The sequence below is a fragment of the Molothrus aeneus genome, chromosome 3 (assembly GCF_037042795.1).
Source record: "Molothrus aeneus isolate 106 chromosome 3, BPBGC_Maene_1.0, whole genome shotgun sequence".
NCBI lineage: Eukaryota > Metazoa > Chordata > Aves > Passeriformes > Icteridae > Molothrus > Molothrus aeneus.
The window spans coordinates 70,597,940-70,618,227 of NC_089648.1; the positions used below are offsets into that span (position 1 = coordinate 70,597,940).

General features: G+C 39.1%; 1 protein-coding gene across 2 annotated transcripts in view; it reads right to left on the reverse strand.

Moving 5' to 3' along the window:
• The window catches only part of KLHL29 (kelch like family member 29), a 389,461-nt gene that overhangs the window by 69,999 nt on the left and 299,174 nt on the right, over positions 1–20,288 (reverse strand). For both annotated transcript variants that reach the window (XM_066547162.1, XM_066547161.1), the window contains one exon: positions 2,047–2,185. In XM_066547162.1, the coding sequence (XP_066403259.1) occupies positions 2,047–2,185 (139 nt within the window). The remainder of the gene's footprint in view (positions 1–2,046; positions 2,186–20,288) is intronic.

Below are 20,288 nucleotides of genomic sequence, written 5' to 3' on the forward strand. Positions count from 1 at the left end.
CCCATAGCCCTGAGTTTATTGTCTCGCAAAGACACATTTGCTCAGTTTACAGGTGAATATTTAGTTTTCTCACCTGACAGTTTTGCAAACTCAACTTGACATCAAGCTGAATTTTTTCTTATTCAAGCATCATCATCAGTAATAAAGGCATTTTTGCCTTGGATACACCTGTGCAACTCCATTAGCCTCCATCAAGGTTACATGTGTGCAGCTGAGGTTATATATGGAAAGCAACTGGGATGGAGAGACCTGATGGTGGACACAAATTGACCTCTGGAATATTTATTGCTGCTGATGATGTGAAAGAAGGCAAAAAGTGGTGAGTTTAGCAAACAGTCTAAACCTTCAACTGTTTTTTTCTTGTAATGCATGCAAGCCTTATGTGGGCAGCTAAAAGACAATACATGCTGAAAACCAGGCTTTTGCTTTCACAAAATCTAGGAATTTAATTTTTTATATTGTTTTCACTAAATTCATAACAGAGCAGTGCTCAATCTAACGTATACCTCCATTTAATAACTAAATAATAAAGCAGCAAGATTCGTCAGTGTGCTTCTAGAAATAGATGCTGCCTGGTGACTTCTGCACACAAGCAGATGTCTTCACAACAAAATCCAAATGACAGTCTTTGGACAGTCAGTGATTTTGTTTCTGTAAGTTGGTTCTATAATTTTTCTTTTCCTGTAGACTCTACTCCTTATTACCCTGAAAAGCATATACTGTAGCCTTAACGATTAAATAATAATGAGCAGACAGAAGAGAAAGGACAGGAGAGATCTGGCATAGCTACTGCTAGCAATCATTAGATTTACAGAGGGGAAAAGACATGCTTCCTAGGCCAACATATTTTTTATGAATAATTGATAAGGCAGTCAGTACAGTTATATCATAGAAATGTAATATATATCCATAATTATAGAACCAGCTTTGTGCAAAAGGACACAATACACTGAAAGGAGATACCAGCCAATATGCCATCCTGAAATAAAATACAGTCACTATTGTGTTAGTTGGCAAAATTTAAATACAGGATTTGAAGCAAGCAAAATGTTCTTTAATCCCATTTTTTAGCACAGTCCAGGCTCAGTCTGCTCAGGAAAATACTGCAAGGCAAAATCAGCAGCTGCATTAATTTGCTGATGATTGAGAGAAAAATGAAAGTTATCCTCGTGTTTTTTTTCTCCCTACTTGCTACTCTAACTTACTAATAATACGAGAGTACCAAATTATTCCTATGCAAGTATATGAAGCATACAAATTGAAAAATCAATGTAATGGAAAAAAAAGATTATCATGCACTGTTTAGAATAAATCAGCTAGAAACAGAAGGGGGAAAATGCGAAGGTGGAGACATGATGTTTAGAAAATGTACATACTGTACCTACCCTAAGCTGAAGTGTTTGTGTGAAAAGGCTACTGTTAGTCCAATAAGCAGACCGAGCTACATTTTGTCCACAAAATCATCTTATTTCCGATTTTTTTCTAGAGAAATTAATCAGTTGTCTTTTCTTCTTTTAGAAGTCCCCAAATAATAAAAATATCAATCCCTTTGCCCATAAAAGCCACACAAAAGCATGTAACAAAGATTTCAGGGTGAAGGGATTACAGTACTCCAAATGCTTTATTTGCACGATGTCTCAGCACCGTTCACCTGAATGCTGATGGCTTTCTGCAGCCTGAAGCACAGACTTTAGTCGTGTGTGACAGAGTCCCTTGCAAACATTGACAGCAGTAGTTTTTAGTTGTGGACTGAATCACCATTAGCAGAGGAGTTTAAATCTTAGATCTCTCAGTGGTGGAACACTGTCTTCGGCCAAAACCAGCCTCTACTCATCAGAAATAATTACACTGTACGAGTCAGATGTGTAACAAATGGATCTGAGCCTCAGTTTGGAAATACATTCAGAGGAGGTGGAAAGAATGGCTACTGGCTCTGTGACAGGAGATTCAATCTTCATAAACCTGCAAGAGAGGGGAGGAAAAAAAAGCGACACAAATGCGCCCTACAAAAGAACAGAGCAGATCACAGCTGGAAGGAAGGCAAACCTTTTAATCAGGTCCTTGAAATACAAGCTGCAGGAAGCTAGAACATTTTGGTGGACTTCAAACTCTTTGCCTTCAACAATAATTTTCAGGTCTGTAAACTCTTTCGCTCTGCGTTGCTGGTTCAACTCCTTCAACATTTCTGCAGAACAGAGAAGACAGACAGTGCCAGGGTTCCCATTAAGAGTTTTTTATTTTTACTTTTTACTTTTAATTTTTTTTGTAAAGAAGTAGAGAAACAGGAAACAATTGATATTTTTGTTGGTAAGATTGGCTCAACACAGACAGTCAGAAGTTACGAACATAACATATTAAAAAAAAAGAAAAAGAAAAAAGCAGGAACCAGTAGGTCTAAACAACTGAAATATATATACACAGAAAAAAAAAGCGAAAACAATTCCTAAATTTTGAAGGGTTAAAAATGAAAATAAAATATTTCAGCATTAGCAAATCAGAAACACAGAGAATGTATTATCACAGAAAAGTTAAAATAATTTGTTATAATCAAAACCAAGAGCTAATGAATTTCTATCCAAATGGAAATAAGTTTTGAACATACTAGAATAATATTAGTAAAAATGGTATTATGATGCAATATGAACTGGATATGGGTCAAAATAATAAAACCACAAGACCTGCAAAAATAACTTATCCTTAACATCGTAAAAATGTGTTAAGCCTCTCAGTTAACATAAAAAATAGCACTTCTAAATAATATATAAATTACAGTGCATATAAAATTAGCTAAATTATCAATGCACCTTGCAATATACCTCAGCTATATAGACTACAATTGTATAGGTTTCAGAATTAGCTTTAAAGCATCCTTATGATAAAAAGAAATCTCATGCAGAGAATAAATTACTCCCTTTTATAGCAATTCCTATTTTTTGCACTCCAAGGATTTTTACCATCACAGCATTTTTATTTTTTAGCCTTCAATGGCTTCATTTACAGCAACAATCAACTTTCACACATCATGAAAGAATCATAATGATTAAAATAACCTATGAAATTGTTTCCATCCTGCAATAAAGCACCTACCTTGTGTGATGTCTCCTTTTACAGAGCCTATTGGTGCTAATGGAATGAAAAGATAGCATGCCACGTCTCCATGTGGGGATGTGAACTACTAGGCAACCTACATGTTTTATATGCTGCCTGGACTTTTAAGGCTAAGACTTCCCTCCAACTTTGCAGACTAAAGTGGCTATCAAGATGAATAATATACTTTTCACCTGGGCAATAGCCTGGTGGTTCAGAAGCCAGTGATCAAGATGACAGAAGAGCTGATTTTAAATACTAAAGGACTTTGGGTTTATTTTATGTTTGCAATAGGTCAAGGTTCTCATTTCCTCAGTGTAACACCCTGAACACATTCCTCTTCAGACAGATCTGTAAATCAACAACAGTTCCTTACATGGAGTCCTTACATGAAGTAAAAGGGACCTCAAGGGTCTGTAACTCTAACTGTGCTCAAAGCCACTGACAGGCTTGAGCAAGAGCTGCCAAAGCCTTGCCAAAGGGTCTCATGGTGAAACCCAGACCCAAATAATCCCTGTGCTCCCCTGCTTCATCAAGGAAACTCAACAGGAATCATTTCAGTCAAGCACTACCGTTTAACGACACAAAAGCATGCAAATATACAACTGTTTCATGAAAAGAAATTGAAGCTCTCCCAAGCCCCAACATCTGTGGTGCATATTTTTCAGGCCTAAGTAAATAAATGTCACCTTGCACATTTATGTCTATTTAATGGAAACACAGTAGTGTCTGAAAGGCTAATTATTCTATGCTGAAATGGGTCAGTGCTCTCCAGAGAGCAAGCAGATCATTAGAGAGGGCACAGAAATAACAGCAGGCTTTTGTCAGATCTATAATAGGGGAAAATAAACCACTTTGTCCTGTGGGTGCTGTAGCAGGGACTATTTTTAACAAATTCACCTGAGGTAAAGCACAATGATACATTTTGAGCAAAACCTAAGATGGGATCTGAATGTTCACTCTGGTGCAGGGGAGTCTCAGGGTTTTGCTGCAGGTGTGATGCCTGAAGTCTCACTGCACAAGGAACGCTTTGGGCCTCAGCTAAAGATCAAGCATGGTTTGGGCACAAGGGGTGTTGTACTTGACTGAGGGCCAAAGTGACTGAGGTCTCTGGTTTCACAGGACCAGCAGCAGGTGCTTTATCAGTTGCATATATTTATGGAGGAAGCATTTTTCTGTCCCTTTTCACATATGAACAATTTTCCCCCCCATTCTCTGTCGTGGTCCATTTTCCCACTTTCATTTACAGCAATGACATTTTCCTCACATCAATTTTCTATCATTTCGTGTCTTAAAGACTGTTACTTTTCCCTCTAAACTTTCTGATACTCTCTCCCCTTTTTCACATTTACCCAACCACTGTCCTTGACCCCCATTTGCACTTTCCCTAAGCTCCTATTCAAGTCCCATTTCTCTTGTATCTGTGACTTTAGAACCTTCCTTGTAGAGGCCTTTCAGGACAAGGGCTCCATCCATGACTAAATCATACAGGTCTAAGATTACCCTTACAAAGGGTCAATCTCCACCTCACCTCATTCCATCTCCCTCTTTTAAAGCTCATGATCAATTATTACAGTGTTCAAAGGGCACAGCTGTATGAATAGCAACTGCACAGATGGATCCTGTGTGGGAGAGGAGAGGAGAGGAGAGGAGATGTACTCTTGAATGGGCTGGGGGTTTTAGGAAGTGAGCTCAGGGTAAGCAGATCAGTACAGATCATCCTTGAACTCCTGACTGTGGCCAAGATTACTGAAACACAAGACACAAAGCTCAGCCACAATACCTATTGATGATGTGTTCTCTGTGCTGCTTCCAGTATTGTGAGAGCTGGTTTGAGCATCTAATTCCCCAAGCAGCTCCCACAGGTAATGGGCTCATTATTTGGACGTGCTGAGCACCCTTTAATTACACTCAGTCCTGGGCACAGCTTCTATCTATGCTCTTTACACACTTGAATGTGCTTTATGCTGCATGGAATCATTAAGGGATGCAAACCAGAAAACAGGTCTGGAGCAGTGATGCAATTTGCCTCACAAGAACCCAGAAATCAGAATAAGTTCTAATCAGAAACCAAAGCTCCTCTTTTTCCTACAGATATTTGCAGGCTGTGATTTCCTCCTTGTTCCCCTAAATTGCTATAGTTCTGCCCACAGAGAGACGACTATGAACTGTCCTGAATTTTTGCAGCTTAGTATCTGAACTAGAAAGAGGAGAGGCGGGGGAGAGCAGAAGGAAGTCAGGAGACCGCATTGATTCATCGATCTTCCTCGCTCAGGCTCCTTTGTATTACTAAATAACTAGCAGGCATTAGTATTGGACACAAGGTTGTATCAGAATGGGCCCTCATTCTCAGAGAATTTGTAATGCTCACACTGTGCTTAGCCAGGCATTAATGATTTATGAGGACTCAGGATGAGTTGCAAAACAAATTTTTTCACCAGGTAATAATGCTTGCCGATGACTTGTAAAAGAAGAGACAACACAGTGCAGTCCTGGCAGTGAAAAATGACCTCAGCTGTCTCCTGCCAGGCCCTCTTCAGGGCTCCTCCTAATTTTCAGCATTTCCTCAAACAAATGGAATTTCCTGAAACCTTCAAAAAGGGATGTGCTGGGAATTTCCTACTGGATTATTTATTCCTCTCATTTCTTTGTTCTAATGGACTTTATTTTCTTTGTTTGGGTTTTTTCCCCCTCATTTGACTATTTGTTTTATTAAGAGATATAGGCAAAAAAGGAAGTGCAAGGACAGTTAAGGTTCAGAGTTTCAGCAGGATGAGCACTCATGTTTCTTCTCCTCAGGGAATCACAGCCACTGCTCTACCCTAGTGCAAGGGATTTTTCCTTCCTGACAGGTGCACACACACACACACACACACACACACACACACACTGGAATGAGATTTCAAAACCAAGCCAGTCCTTTCTGTCCCCTCCTTCACTAGTGATGCTAAATCATTCTCAGTGAAAGACTGGTTGAATACTTTCTTCATAAAGAGCTGCAGAAGAGACCCCCCAAAATTACATGAGTGGCTGAACCTGAAGGAGACTTGACCTGAAACCTGCAACTGAACATCTCTGTGGAGCAATTTCTGTCTTGCCATTATCATTGCTTGGGGGCATTTAATATAATTATATTCAGAGTCCCAGAGACATTATAAGTCAGAAGGTGTAAGTGACTTTCCTCAGGTCAGAAACAGAGTGAGGAAAAACTCAGAAATTTTGATTCTTGGTCCCTAGCTTCAGCCATCATACCACATCTTACCCTCTTAATTAATGGACAAATTACAAATTAAACTAAAGAGCCCACAAGCGTTGGATCAAATACAGGACCAAGCACAACTGTGTAATAGTGTAGATCAAGTAAAGGGAAAAGAAATTATATAGTGAGTATTTTTTTTAAATTATCTATAATCAGAAATAAAAAATGAACAAGGAACTTATTCCCAAAGTTTATTTATTCGGTATTTTAAGCACAGTGAAGACTGGATACTTAAAGACCCTCTCTAATGCAGATTCCCATGGTACAATGGAAGCTCTCAGGTTTCTTTCCATTTTTAATAAAGTACTCTTTACTTAAATTCTAGTAGATAAAGCTTTAAAAGAGTGCAGCAAGAACTAAAATATAATGAGCTACAAAATATGGAAGAACGATTTTTACAAATAGCTTTTAAAACAATTTACTTGGGAAAACTAACCTTCTATAAAACTGCAAAGGGTAATTGATGAAACATCACTAATTATTCTAGTGAGGAACGTGCAAGAGACCAGTGCTTGCACACACAGCCTCATGCTTTCATGATTGGGACAGAAAACGTGGGAAAGCCAAGAAAAGTTACCAGGAGGAAAATCCAATTACCTTCTTCTCTTAATAAGTATGGAGATTAATTCCCAAGGTTCTGCTCTAGTTATGCAATACAAAAATTTTAACCATTAAGTGCCAGCACTGCCCACGCTTGCTTATTTTTATAGTGGTGGAGTAGGGGTAGATACAAGAAACTAAATCATGAAGCAGAAGATCTAGAAGCCAAACAGGGGCTGTGAGTGACAGGAAGGAATTAACCATGGTGAACTCTTCTCACGTGAACCACACAAGAACTCAGGATTTTTTGCCACTTTGACAAGTCCTTCTCCTCATCACAACATCCACAGACACACAGAGGACCCCAAAGCCTGCAGAGGACCCCCAAAAGCTGCCGAATACATCCCCATGCTGTTGATACATGGCTTGGAGCAGCTGCAGAGAGGTAACAGCTCCATGTCCAGCAGCCTCATTAGGCCAGGCTGATGAAGTTAAGCAGACAGACTTGGCACTGCCGTGGCTGATGTTGCTCTCTACTCCTCCAGACACCCTGGCCTGGCAGACCAGGATGAAGATCATCCACCCCTCAAGGTCTCCCATGATGTTCAGGATGAGGGTTAGTTATTTCCCAGTAGACGACAAATACAAAAATCAGCTACATCATATTCCTTGTGATGTGAAGACAAGGACACACCTCTGGAGAACAGCTTTTTACTTGGGACTGAGGGTAAGAAATAGGTCCTTTAATGTCTTTTGGTCTGAAGGGAAAAGTGAAAGGGAAATGAGTGCAGCTTGGTGAGAATCACTATCAGATGAGGATGTTTCAGGTCACAGAATAGCATGAGTTGGAAGGGACCCACAAAGACCATTGAGTCTAACTCCTGGCCCTGCACAGGACAGCCCCAAGAATCACACCATGTGCCTGAGAGCATTGTCTGAACATTTCCTGAGCTCTGTCAGGCTTGGTGCTGTGACCACTGCCCTGGAAAGCCTGTTCCAGTGCCCAACCACCCTCTGGAGAAGAAGCACTGTTATCTTCAGTTTCCTTCTTGGACCCTGAAGATTATACATCCAGTTACGTGGACTGTCTCTGCAGTTGAACAGAGACAGAGCCTGTCTCAGGCACAACCCAACCAATTCTGTGTGCTTGGACATGTAGGATGTACTGTCTCTCCCCATGGATTACCAAAGCAGATTAAATAATTAGTTGGGACCAGACAGTCATTTCTTTTTTTTTTTTTTTTTTTTTTCAGAAGGTAAGAACTAATCTGTTGCAGATAAATACTTCCACCTTTTTTTTTCTTATTGGATCTAAATTTCAGCTGAACTTCTTTTCCAAGAGCAGAAGGAGAAGGGGGCGTAAGAAAGCTGGGACTGCCTGTGCAAGGATCCTTTATCAGAGAGATGGGGGAGGCAGACAAACAGTGAAGCACTCTCACTCTGTACTGCACTGCAAACAGCCAGGGCTGCTAAAGGCTTGGGATGGAGGTGCAAAATACTGTCTGCATGATACTGGTGTGCCCAGTCCTCCTCTCCCAGTCTCTATCCATTATGGAGTTTCCACAGGACACCATCCTGCACCCAAGGCACGTGAAAATGCTCGACTGGTTCTGGATATCTCCTGCACACTTTGCTTTCCTAAGCCCTTAAGCCAGATAAAAAGAACTGAGAAAAGCTCAATACTAAACATGAGCGTGGCAAGGCCATGCCCTGACGAGCCTGTGCTAGCCAGCTACACACTCTGGTGAAGATGGAGCATATGCTGATGGAGAGGTATCACTGCTGGCACAGCTACACCAGCCCCTGAACAAAGGCAACAAGAGTCATCTTCTGCTGGGTTTTGTCAGCACAGCAATGTGAAATGCAAGGTGTGAAGCTGTCATACTCCAAGCTGGTACAGCCACGGCAGTAGGACTTTGTAGTGCAGACCAACCTGTCTAGATCTTGGCTGTGTTGACACTGTTAGACACCTGTGCTGCTAAAGAAAACAGTAACAGATGCTGGAGAGTTGGAAAATATTTTTAAATCCTGCTGAACAACACGTATGTGGTTGCATATGCTAATTCTACTCAAAGGATTGTTGGCAATGAGATGCCCTGTTGTGCTAAATAATTTTTTTTGTTCACATAGGCAAATTCTTCTCACCTTATGATGAGAAAGGGTCAGTAAAGTGAGCTGTGGTGATTATTCACTTGAGAAAGACAACTGCAGCCCTATGTGTAAATGGAACCTTTCTAAACATACTAAAAATTCAGGGAAGTCACCGTATCATGTTTTGAAACTAATTTTCAGGCTATTATCATCACTGGAACTGACATTAGGAGGTACTTCAAGGCTGCCTTCACATATTACACAGTTGATATTTCCCTCTATTAGGCCATAGAACTATTTCAACATACTTTCTGATTATATTCAGAGACAAACTACACCCTTAATCTCTAGGGGAAAAAAAAGTGCTTTAGATGCAACTTTAGAGAGATTTTGGTACCACAGTTATGCATTAAAATAATAAAAAAAAGGAGTTCTAGGGGCTAGAATACCTTTGCTGCTTTGATTTATGAGGTAAAGTCTTCTACAGTATCCATGCCTGCTAATTTATAATCAAACAGGGTTACAAATGCACAGTGAGCATATGTGAGCGGGTTTGAAAATGAACTGCATTTGTATTACATATATGAATGCAAAGAATGAGAAAAGAATATGTTGACAATTTGATCTCTCTCATTTTCCAACACACACTGTGATCCATGTAAGGAAAGGCAGCAAGACCAAAGCATAAAAATACACACTGAGATGTTGAGATAAAGATGTAGCTTCCTATATCAGGATCTGCTGGGTTTTTTTTTCAGGATTCACCCCTGAATAAATACAAAGTTGGCTGCAGCGTGTTCTATATTGACCAAGGCAAACAAAGCCCAGGAGATCCCAGCAAACTGCCAGTCTGGTCCCCTCTCCACATACAACACGCCACTATGTCAGTTAGCACTGTAACTTGATTTCCAGGCAGACAGTAATTTTCTCTGGAGACAAAATGAGAGAGACAGGCAGAAAGAGAAGGAAAAAAAACCAAACCTGTGAGCACTGGAAATGCAGAATAGCCCAGATTCAAAGGGAAATTTAGTTCTGCTTGTTTTATTTACCAGGAGGCAGACCTGAATATCAATCCACACTTAAGGGAAGGCTAAAATATTTATTACTATGTGGTCTGGGATGGATTCAGTATTATCCTAATTGCTTGTAGCAGAAGACAAAGGGATAGCTTTTGGACCTTTTTGATGTCTGTATGTAGTGCAAGGCATTAGCTAAACGTTTCCCAGTTTTGAAGGCTTTGAACAAGCAACACCCATCTGTGAAACTGATGGTGTGATCACCAACAGTCTCCTGACAGAGCAGCACCAGTGAAACACTGACCAATTTTGGTGCCAGTTGTGTGTTAACAACAGCCACAGGCACATCTGCACCACCAGCCAGCAAAAAAACCATGCGTGTTCCAAAAGAAAAAAAAGAAGAAAAAAAGGACAGGCTTCTGAAAACAAATCAGTGATGTATCCAGAGCAAATCCCATCTATTAGAGCAAAAAACCCCAACCCCCAAGATGCCACAGCTCTAAGGTATAACACCTGACAATCAAATACTTCAAAGCACTTAGCATACATTAATTAGCAAGGACCAGGCTGCTCCTCTGCCCATTTAAACAAAGCAGAGCTGCCCAGCTTCAACAGGGGTACAGCTTAGGCTTTTCATGGAATGTAAGTGTAATCAACATAAATCTTTGAAATACATTTTTACTAGACAGTGGTAATGCACATATTTTCTAACATTCGCATACTGCTGTACAGGATGCCTCATGAAAGCAAATAAAAGCATTCAAATCTTGGGCACTGAAATTTCACCCTTTCAGAAGATATTATACATCACCTATAAATAACAAAGCATTAAAATATATCTCAGTATTTAGGCCTATATACTCTGTGGATGGTTTACTAGCAGGCACGTGCTATGCACTGGGTTAAATGCATGTGACGGTATTTCTTGATCCAGTGGACATCTCATATCATGGAGAACTGGTTTTTTGGTGTGTCCCTACAAATAAGTCTTAGTGATTCATTACACTATCAGAATAGATAAGTGTAATCAAATATTGCAAAATAATTTTTAAAAAATTAAAAAAAAAAGAGATAAAATGCTCTCTGTCAAATCTAGGCCCTCCCTGGGGTATTCTACAATTCAACAACTCCACTTCAGCAACTGGCTCCCTGCTGTGTAGCTTCAGCAGATGTGGGGGGCTGCAATCATGGCTACAGAAGTTGTTGTAGTAGTTAAATACAGGGCTGTTAACTTACCTAAGAATCATAAATGACTACAGGTTTGGAAAAAAATTATAAATAAGCTAGTTTTTGGACCCCCTTGAGCTTTAAGAACATGGTATTTTATGTTTAAAAAGCCATAATTTGTGTCAAGATTTTGTCTGAACATCATCCTACTTACAATAATTTCAAATCTCTACATCCTATCTGTCCTGAAGATGTGAAAAACTTTATAATTGTTTTTTCTCGCCTACATTTTAAAGCACTGTAAAGTTTTCAAAGTCTAACAGTATTGTAGCTGTTTATGAAACATTTTGCAAAATGTCCTTCTCACTTTTGCCTAACTATCGATTTCCTGTAAGAGGGTAAAATCTTGATTTTTAAGCCTTTATTTTAAGCAAACTTCTTGAAATGTATTTCTGTTATTATTAAATATTTTTGTATAAATCCTACTAAAGTCACTTCCTAGTATCCATGCCTGAGCAGGGGGTTTGTACAGTATGGCAAGAGAATATGAGCCATAACTAGCTGATAATGTAAGAAACCATTTAACTGCAAATGTTGTTTCTATTCATAGAGAATTAAATTATCAGGATGTGCTTAAGTAGCTGCCTTACCAAACTCAGAATTAAAAAAAAAAAAACACTTTTAAGAAGTCGGTTGAGATTAAAGGACACAGATTTATTTAATGAGTATTAAAATTTATGGGCTCTCTAAGAATTAAGCAAGCTTATAAAGACTATTTTGAGAGAGCTGAATGGCTTTCACATAATGAAGATGGTTGATAAGACTCGGCTAAAACATTTCAGAAACAAACGAAAACAAAGGAACACCTCAGAAAACATGGTGATTAAGCCAAAATTTCAACTGCGAAGGCAATGTACAAATTTCACAATCATTTCATAATCCGAAAATGCTACTCAAACCAACCCACAAAGGTGCTGAACCTATGAAAGGATGACAACAGGCAATTTTGAATCTAGACAAGCATGAAAGAAGCATGTTTTTCTCCTTCTGTGTAGTTATGGCAACAGAGAGATATAAAACCCCTCCTAACTGAACAAGGGCTTTTTTCCTCTCTCTGCTCCCATCCGCAACTTTACAGCTGTCACCACAAGTCATCCCGCTCGCTCCAGCACGCCAGCAGGCAGCGAGCCGGCATCTGAGGCGAGCAGAGAACAAAAGAGGCTGCAACACAGCTCCAGTTCAAATGACAGCCTCACCAGGGCTCCAGCCCGCACTGGGAAGACAAAGTTATAAAGTTTCACAAAAGAATTGAAGTGAATTTCTTCTCTGGATGTCCTAGTGGGAAATCAAAGATCTATTTTAATTTAAGGTACTTGCAGCTTTTCTCGCTAATGACCGAAATATCTAGAACAAGAGCTGCCCAACAGTAGTTTGCAGGTTTACAGGGGTCCGTAAAGCCACTTGCACTGATCTGAAAAGCCACCTACACAGGAAAGCATTTACTGTTTCCACTTTTGAATGTGGGCATTAAAAATGTGGAGGGCAGGGAGGTATCTTTGAAAACTATTGTTGAAACCATGAGGATTCTGGATAGAGGATATGTTACAGCTTTAGGCAAACAGAAAATAACAGGATTTAATTTAGATAGAAGATTCTTGATGGGGATTTATAGATGTTCATCCACGAGCTACTTCACTGATCTGTGACACACAAAACCAGGACCTACAACCAAGTTAGAGGAGGGCTTCCTCTCAGGTCCTCACAAAGGGCAGCCTTAAACTCAGTGATAAAAGCTCCAAAAAGGAACATACAGGATTGGAAATGAAATAACAACCACTTATTGTCTGTGGCCTTTTGAATTTTTATTTTGCATTCCTCAGGAAAAGAACAGTTAGTGATCATTTACTTTGTCTTCAATGATATGTTGCCCTATGACACAGTAGAACCTGGTGTCTCTAATCAGTGTGTGCTGTGTGTCTGAACCAGTTTCAGGGGAGGTAATTATAGATTCATTCCTTTTTTCTCATGTCTCCAAACCACACACACACACACACACACACACACAATGAAAATGGTGGTACTTTTACTCAAGTATGTGGCAATAGCAGTTTATATGTACAAATTAACAACCCTGGGAACAACCTCATTAAAAATCTACGGCTAAACTTCAAGGGCTTTGTGAATCCACCTCTCGTGTACTTGCCCTCCCTGCTCTGACAGCAGAAGGCCAACATGTATTGAAGAAGAACAAACATCTATCTGTGCAAAAGCTGCCCTTTGTGTTTCACATGAAATGTCAATATTTCAAAAGCTGGTTTTGTCTTTCCAAGTACCTGTGACCCTTTCAGTGGACTGAAGATTTCACGGACAGAGTTTTAAAAATGAAAAATGAAAAAGTTCTTCATTTATTTTTTCCCTTCGTATGTACATTTTTACTTTGCTGTAGAAAATGTCATTAATAGTGACAATATGGCACAACTGTCAAGTCTCACAGCACTGACGTCTTTAGGTTAGTTTGGAAATGGTTTTCCTAGGTCATTATTTTTAATTAATACAATGAATTAGTATATTTTTATTCAAAATGTCAAACTGTTTTAATCATAACACAAATATGAAACATTGACCTAGAAAACAGGACATTTTTATAGTACTAAATAGCAACAACATAATTAAAAGCATGACATTCTAAAATGAAAATAGTGTATTTGACCATTTTACATCTTAATGAACTATCATATCAACTTGCTATTTAAATTTCATTAAACTGGATAACAAATACAAAATACATTTTGAAATAACATCATTTCTCATAACAAATTCTGGAAATATGTACCTTGTTAATGATGGTTAAATGACTTTTCTAATTAGTGTGGTTTGGGAAAAACTGATTAAAATGGCATTTTACAGGAAAAAATAGTTTCAAGGACAATTTATTTCACTGAAGACACTGTCGATCCTCCATCAAGCAGTACCTACTTTGCCATAATCAGAGCTTGCTTCAGCTGTGTGGCTGTGCAGTGTCTTGTGGAGTTAAACTGACACAAAGCCTTTTAAAGTGACACTGAGTATTTCCCAGTTCTAAACCAACACACCTCTTCAACCCAGAGCAGATTTTGGTCCCCATGGCTGTACTGTATAATAATTACAGTTATAGAGACATACACTTGCAATACCACCAAAGAAACACTGTTTCTTGATTTCCTGATTTTTAATGTTAATTTTCTAGTCAACTTCTGTCTTGGCTTTTGTTTAGTCTTTCTTTTTTTCTTTAACTGTTACACTTTTATTCTGCAGCTCCTTTGTATACACTTGTGATTTTCTCCTAACAATAATTTTATAGGTAGTAATAGATCATTGAGAATGTGATTAAGATAATTCAGTGCATTCCTAAGGACACCAAATTGCTCAGCTGAAGTGTAATTTGGGTAGGCTGCAACTTATTTTTAAAGATTCATAATGCTGTAAATGTAAAATAAAACTGAAGGTGAAGCAGCACGTCTGGGGTCCTTGTCTGCAAGAACTCTGAGAAATGAAAAAAACCCAACAAAACGACAGAAAATGTAGATTAAAATTTTCAAAATGCCTAAATAACATCTGAGTCTGGGATTTAACAGCTCTTGAAAATTTAACGTATCTGTAATTTGTCATAGAGACAAATAATGATTTCTCTTGAAATAATAGGATCAAACTGCTTTTGACTAACCAAAGTAATGTCAGAGGTTAAAAAGATAGAGCAGGAAGGCAAGAACCTACTCTGCAAAACAGCCATTCATCAGAGCTTCAAATCTCTGCTTGTTCTCCAGGGAACAGAAATGTCAACTTCACATAAAAGCAAGACCCAAGTCCCCCTTTGTAGGGGACTATATAGTTCTTGTCTTAATCACACAAATTTTACATCATTTTCACAACAATCTTTAATACTGATTCAAGTAAAAGAAGTCAAAGTTCAGAACTCTGGAAGTTTGGAAGTGCAAACTCTAGCTATTCTTATGCTTTTGTTCCTCTGTAGTTGATGGATGCAAGAAATAGTTCAAACCATTATTTTGTGGTCCTTAGTATTCATTGTATAAATGAGAAAAATTAATGTAACTCCTTAAAAACAACTGTATAGTACTGAATAGAGCTTCAGGAAGGAAAAAAAAAGACATTCAATGAAGGACTCAGTTTGAATCTACTTGAGGAGCAATCTTTTCAAGTTCTTTTTAAAAGCAAAAAGGTAATATGGTTGCTGTGCACCCACTTATTTGGTGGTGCACTGAAACAATGCCTTCCTTTTGCCCAAGTTAGGAAGCAACAAAGATTTCCAGTATGATGAACTTTTTTAAAAGTTGTTTTTTTTTTAAGAACTAGCAAGCTAGCTGCTGTAGATTTGTTTGGAATGTACTGACAAACAAGGCTGCTGACTATATTTTTGGATTCAGATGTACAAAGCTAGGAGTAAACCTAGTGAAAAGACATCTTGGAGCACAATAACCATAAATAAAGTAAAACTGTAAAGCAAGGAAAAAAAATATAAGAAAAAGAGAGGACATGGAGTTTTGAAGGCTTGTGCCAAGCCATAGAAAAGGGAAGGCATGCTTTTAAACACCAAAGGTAGAGGTCAACACTATGAGGAAAACCTGACTCTATTAGCTCTGCAAAGCATACCTGTTTCAGGACTGTGCCAGTGGCAGAAATCAGACTGCAAATGATCAAAGACGCTGTTATATGTTGTAAAAAAAATATACTACCTCACATACACATAGTAAAAATTATCCAGGAACATTAACAGCAGTTATTCTGGAGTTAAATCCTAGTGGACCAGGCTAACTCTAAAATAATGCAACTGTAAGAGATGTTTAAAAGTTACAGAACTTGCTAAGTGACAGATATGACGAGAGAAACCCTCTGCTACTTTGGACCTTCCTCAAAGAGATGCTTTTCCTCCCATGAAAACAGAGTTATAACTATGCAGATGTGGCAGATGTTAGTATATGAATATTTATAAATCCAGAGGATATTTTGTTCTACCTCACCAAGCATGTTAATATTTGAATAGATTAATCAAAGCACTGAGTTCACAAAACAAACTGCCCCCTCACCTCCTCCGAGATGGAAGTGGTTTGTACTCTGGATGTGATGCTCAAGGTACTCAGCCCCAGAGCTGTGCCTGTATCACCTCACAGGGCACTTGCAGACCTTGGAAGGGAGTGTGGGGCAGCAACACTGGATTTCCAAAGGAGCCAGGGCATGACAGAACCACAGCCCAACACAGAGTGGTGGTGTGTGGGCTGAACTCAGGCTGGTCTGGTGGGGCTGTGCCTGAGCTTACAGCTCATCCCTCTGGGAATGACTTCCAGCATCCCCAACAGATCACAGGGTACCTAGCCTGCTCTAGGACCTGTAACAACAAAGGCCTCATGGCACAGTACAGCACAGTTTGACCCAATATCCTCAGTCTCCTTGAACTCAATTGCAGCAAGTCACCCCCTTGGCACCAAAGCCAAGCACTACACATGGCCCCATGCATTGGACATGATGAGTTGGGTGGAAACTTCACCATTAAACCTGAAATGCATTTTTTTCATGGAACTATAAAAAAATTAGGGTTTGCATGAATAGTAGCAACACAACAAAGCATTTTTAACCAGAACTGAACTAAGTTTCTTTTATAGAACCGTTATGTATGTGGCCACACACACATGGAAGGCACTGACGTTACTGTGGGAGGAATCAAAATAGCACTAAAGCAAGACTACATGTCAAATTGCTTTTCGTGCCTTAAAAGCCAGCAGAGGAGAACAATGTTCTGTACCTGCCTATTCATTTCTACTTGACTGGAAAGTAACACACCTTTTGCCCTTTTATCAATTTCATGTGTATTTTGTACACCCATTTTCAAGTTTATAATTTCACATATACACTATACAAGCACTGGCAATATATAGTGTTAACTCTGTCTTATTTTCCAGTATTAATGGTTTCCCATGTGGATCAATGTTTTTAGTAAGAAGAATCACAGTGGTCCTCAAGTGATGGAAAAATAATGGCATTATCTATATTAAAATATTTTTTCTTTTTTTTAAATGAGAAGGGGGCTATTCATGGAAAATCTGGAAAAAAATAAGAAAAGCATCTGAGTAGGTTGTCTTTTCTCAAGGCTGTGAAAAGCTAAAAAGATCTTTGATGTGTCAGCTTTGACAGTTGTTTCAATCCACCTCTGTTGGCACTGCAGCAGACGGCTGAGGATGTGCTTGCTCTCCTCACCAGTCCCTCAGGCAGAGGACAGGAGAGCACTCCTCAAAATACTGCTTATTAAAATTAAATTAAGATAAACACACTTGCATATTTTTACAGAGGGTACATCTTTTGGGCTGAAATTTATCAAATACACATTTAGATGTGTAAAAGGCATTTGGCCTTAATTTTGCTCTCCAGGCTCTTTCTGCAGACAGAAACAGGCTGCTCCAGTGGGGGAGTCTTCTTTCTTCCTTGGACATCTGCTTCAGCACATCTGGGTTTCCCTCAGGACTGTCCATCTATCCCTACTAAGTACAAAGGAGGGAGAGCTGATGAGATTTGACTACCTGTCCACATTTTAAAATTCCTTTGATCCCTCTGCGTTGATGCTCATCTACCAAAAGGCAGAGATAGCTGAGGGCTGCCTCCATTGCTCGCAGTGGCCAGGGAGCACCCAGGACAGGAGCTACTGGCATGAAAGACACCATGCACATGCTGGCAGCTGATTAGGACAAAAAAGAGGTCTCCTGGTCTTGGGAGAATCAGCAGGTGACTTTTCACTATTTGGGAAGTCACTGTGAGAAATTGAAGAGGCTTCTGAAGCCATAAATGCTCTAAAAGCTCTGAAAGAAAAAGAATGTGAACTGAATGCAAAGAAAGAAATGGCAATCAAATTGAAAGAGAAAGAAATTTAGGGTTTATTTTAGACAACCAAGCTGTTGAACTGGGCATAACTGATGTGGAAAACTGTTATCACCCAAAGGCTGGACGACTGCTTTTGAATGGTGGTTACATAAAAGCAAACCTTAATGGGTACTGTTTGGTTCCTGGCCTATTCTACTGTAACTTTCACTACAAAATTGCCATTCAAGGCCTAGAAATATTTCTCATCCAAGATCACATTGGAGAAATAGACTAGTAATTCATATCTCCATAGAGACTGAAGAACTGCAGTAGCATTTCGAGGAGAGGTGAGAGCTAGGTATGGATAGAAAGCCATTTATTTTTTTGAAAGTATTTAGGAATGGTTCTCTTTAATCTGAGCTACTTCTGCCAAAAAATAGTAATCTGAATGACCAGCAAAGGAAAGGCAACTTAAGGCTTTGATCTCCTTACATGTTTGTGCCACCCCATTGCTTGGTGGCTTTTCCATCCCCTCACACATGCTACTGGCTGATTTTCTTAGGAGCTGTTGCTCATCCCTGTCACAGCTGGGCTGTGATGCTCAGTGTGCTGCTATCCCACAGCTGCAGACTGTGCTGGCACCACAGCCCTTCCTGAGACATTTAGGACAAGTAGAATTACTTTAAGATGAAAGAAGATAGATTTAGATTGGCTATCAGGAGGAAATTATTTGCTGTGAAGGTTGGTGAGATTGGTAAAATTATTTACTGGCACAGGTTGCCCAGGGAGGTCGTTGACACCCCATCTGTGGAAGTGTTCAAGGCCAGGTTGGATGGGGCTTTGAGCAACCTGGTCTGTGGAAGGTTCCATGGCAGGGGGTTGGAAGGAGACAATTTTTAACGTCCTTTCCAACCCAAAGCATTCTATGATTCTGTGATTTCCAGGACAGGCACAGGGCAACTTCTGCCACCTCATTTGATGGTGAAGTTTACAAATGACCTGTTCACTCTGGCTCTAAAAGTCCAAATGCGTCCTACACGTTTTTGATCAGCAAAGCAAGGTGTCTCTGTGCCTCAGAAACCACCATACATCATTTGGAACACTAAGAGCCCCACCCAGTCTGGGACTTAGCACTCCAGCTTTACCCTGCAACCTGAATCTCCCAGCTGACAATGAAATGCTTTGCTGCTGCTCTGCCAGGACGTAATTTTCCCTTCCACTCAGCAAGTGGCATGAAGGCATTTGAAATCCCACTGTAACCCTGACAGGTGCCCAAAGCCTTTCAGGGCCAGCAGAAAGAAAAGACAGAGAGGGACTGAAAGAAAGACAGAAAGAGTATGCAAGGATGTGGAAACTACACTGAATTAGAGTTAATTAAACCCAAGCTTTGACAATGTTTAAATAACAGGATTCTACACCTAGCCCTGGAATGTCTCTATGAGCTGTCATTTAATTTAAAAGAGCACAATAGCTAAATGTCAGTCTCTAGGCAGATCTTTTGCATCTTTCTGATACTGTATTAAAAAGTTATTATAAAGCAGAAGGTTCAGGATTTTTTTTTCAGAGTTTGATAATAGCCTTCTCAAACTTCCCATCGCAAACACTCAATATAGCATTTGTTCCTGTGAACCAGAAGGAGAGTTATCCTGGATAGCTCTAGGAAACCAAAAACCAAAATCTCAAAATCTCCTCAGCTAAGTCTCAGTCTAATCTGAATGTAATAAGAGGAGAGTATTTTCCTAGCAAGACAAATCATCTAATAGTAAAATGCTCCTACCATAAAATCAGTTTATAAAAAGATCTGAATCATCCTCCATTTGTAAAACATTTGATCAAAACTTAATGAATATTGTATTGCATGTTTTTAAAGAATAGTGCTAATATTCATTCAGGCTTTCATTTTCGACCTGCTTTAAGAAGGATGGCATTAATTTTCCCATATCCTATTCAGTGATGGTTCCGGATCTCTTTTTAACTGCTAGTTTTCAAAACTGTTTTCTCAGCTTGAATTTATTTGAATTAGCATTTCTAATAGAAATTGAAACAAACAGAAATTATGTACCATATTTTAATATAAATGTCAATAAAGAAATATTTCATATTTTCAGCTACTTTCTTGAAAATTGTGTATCTTCAATGATATTGGGCTATTATTTCTTCAGTTATTAAACATCTGAAAATACTCTGTATTCATAATTTTTTAAAAATAATTAATCTCATATAACTCACAAGAACTCAAAAGCAGAAACATGCAAAGTTATAAAAATTCTCAAATCGGTGCACAG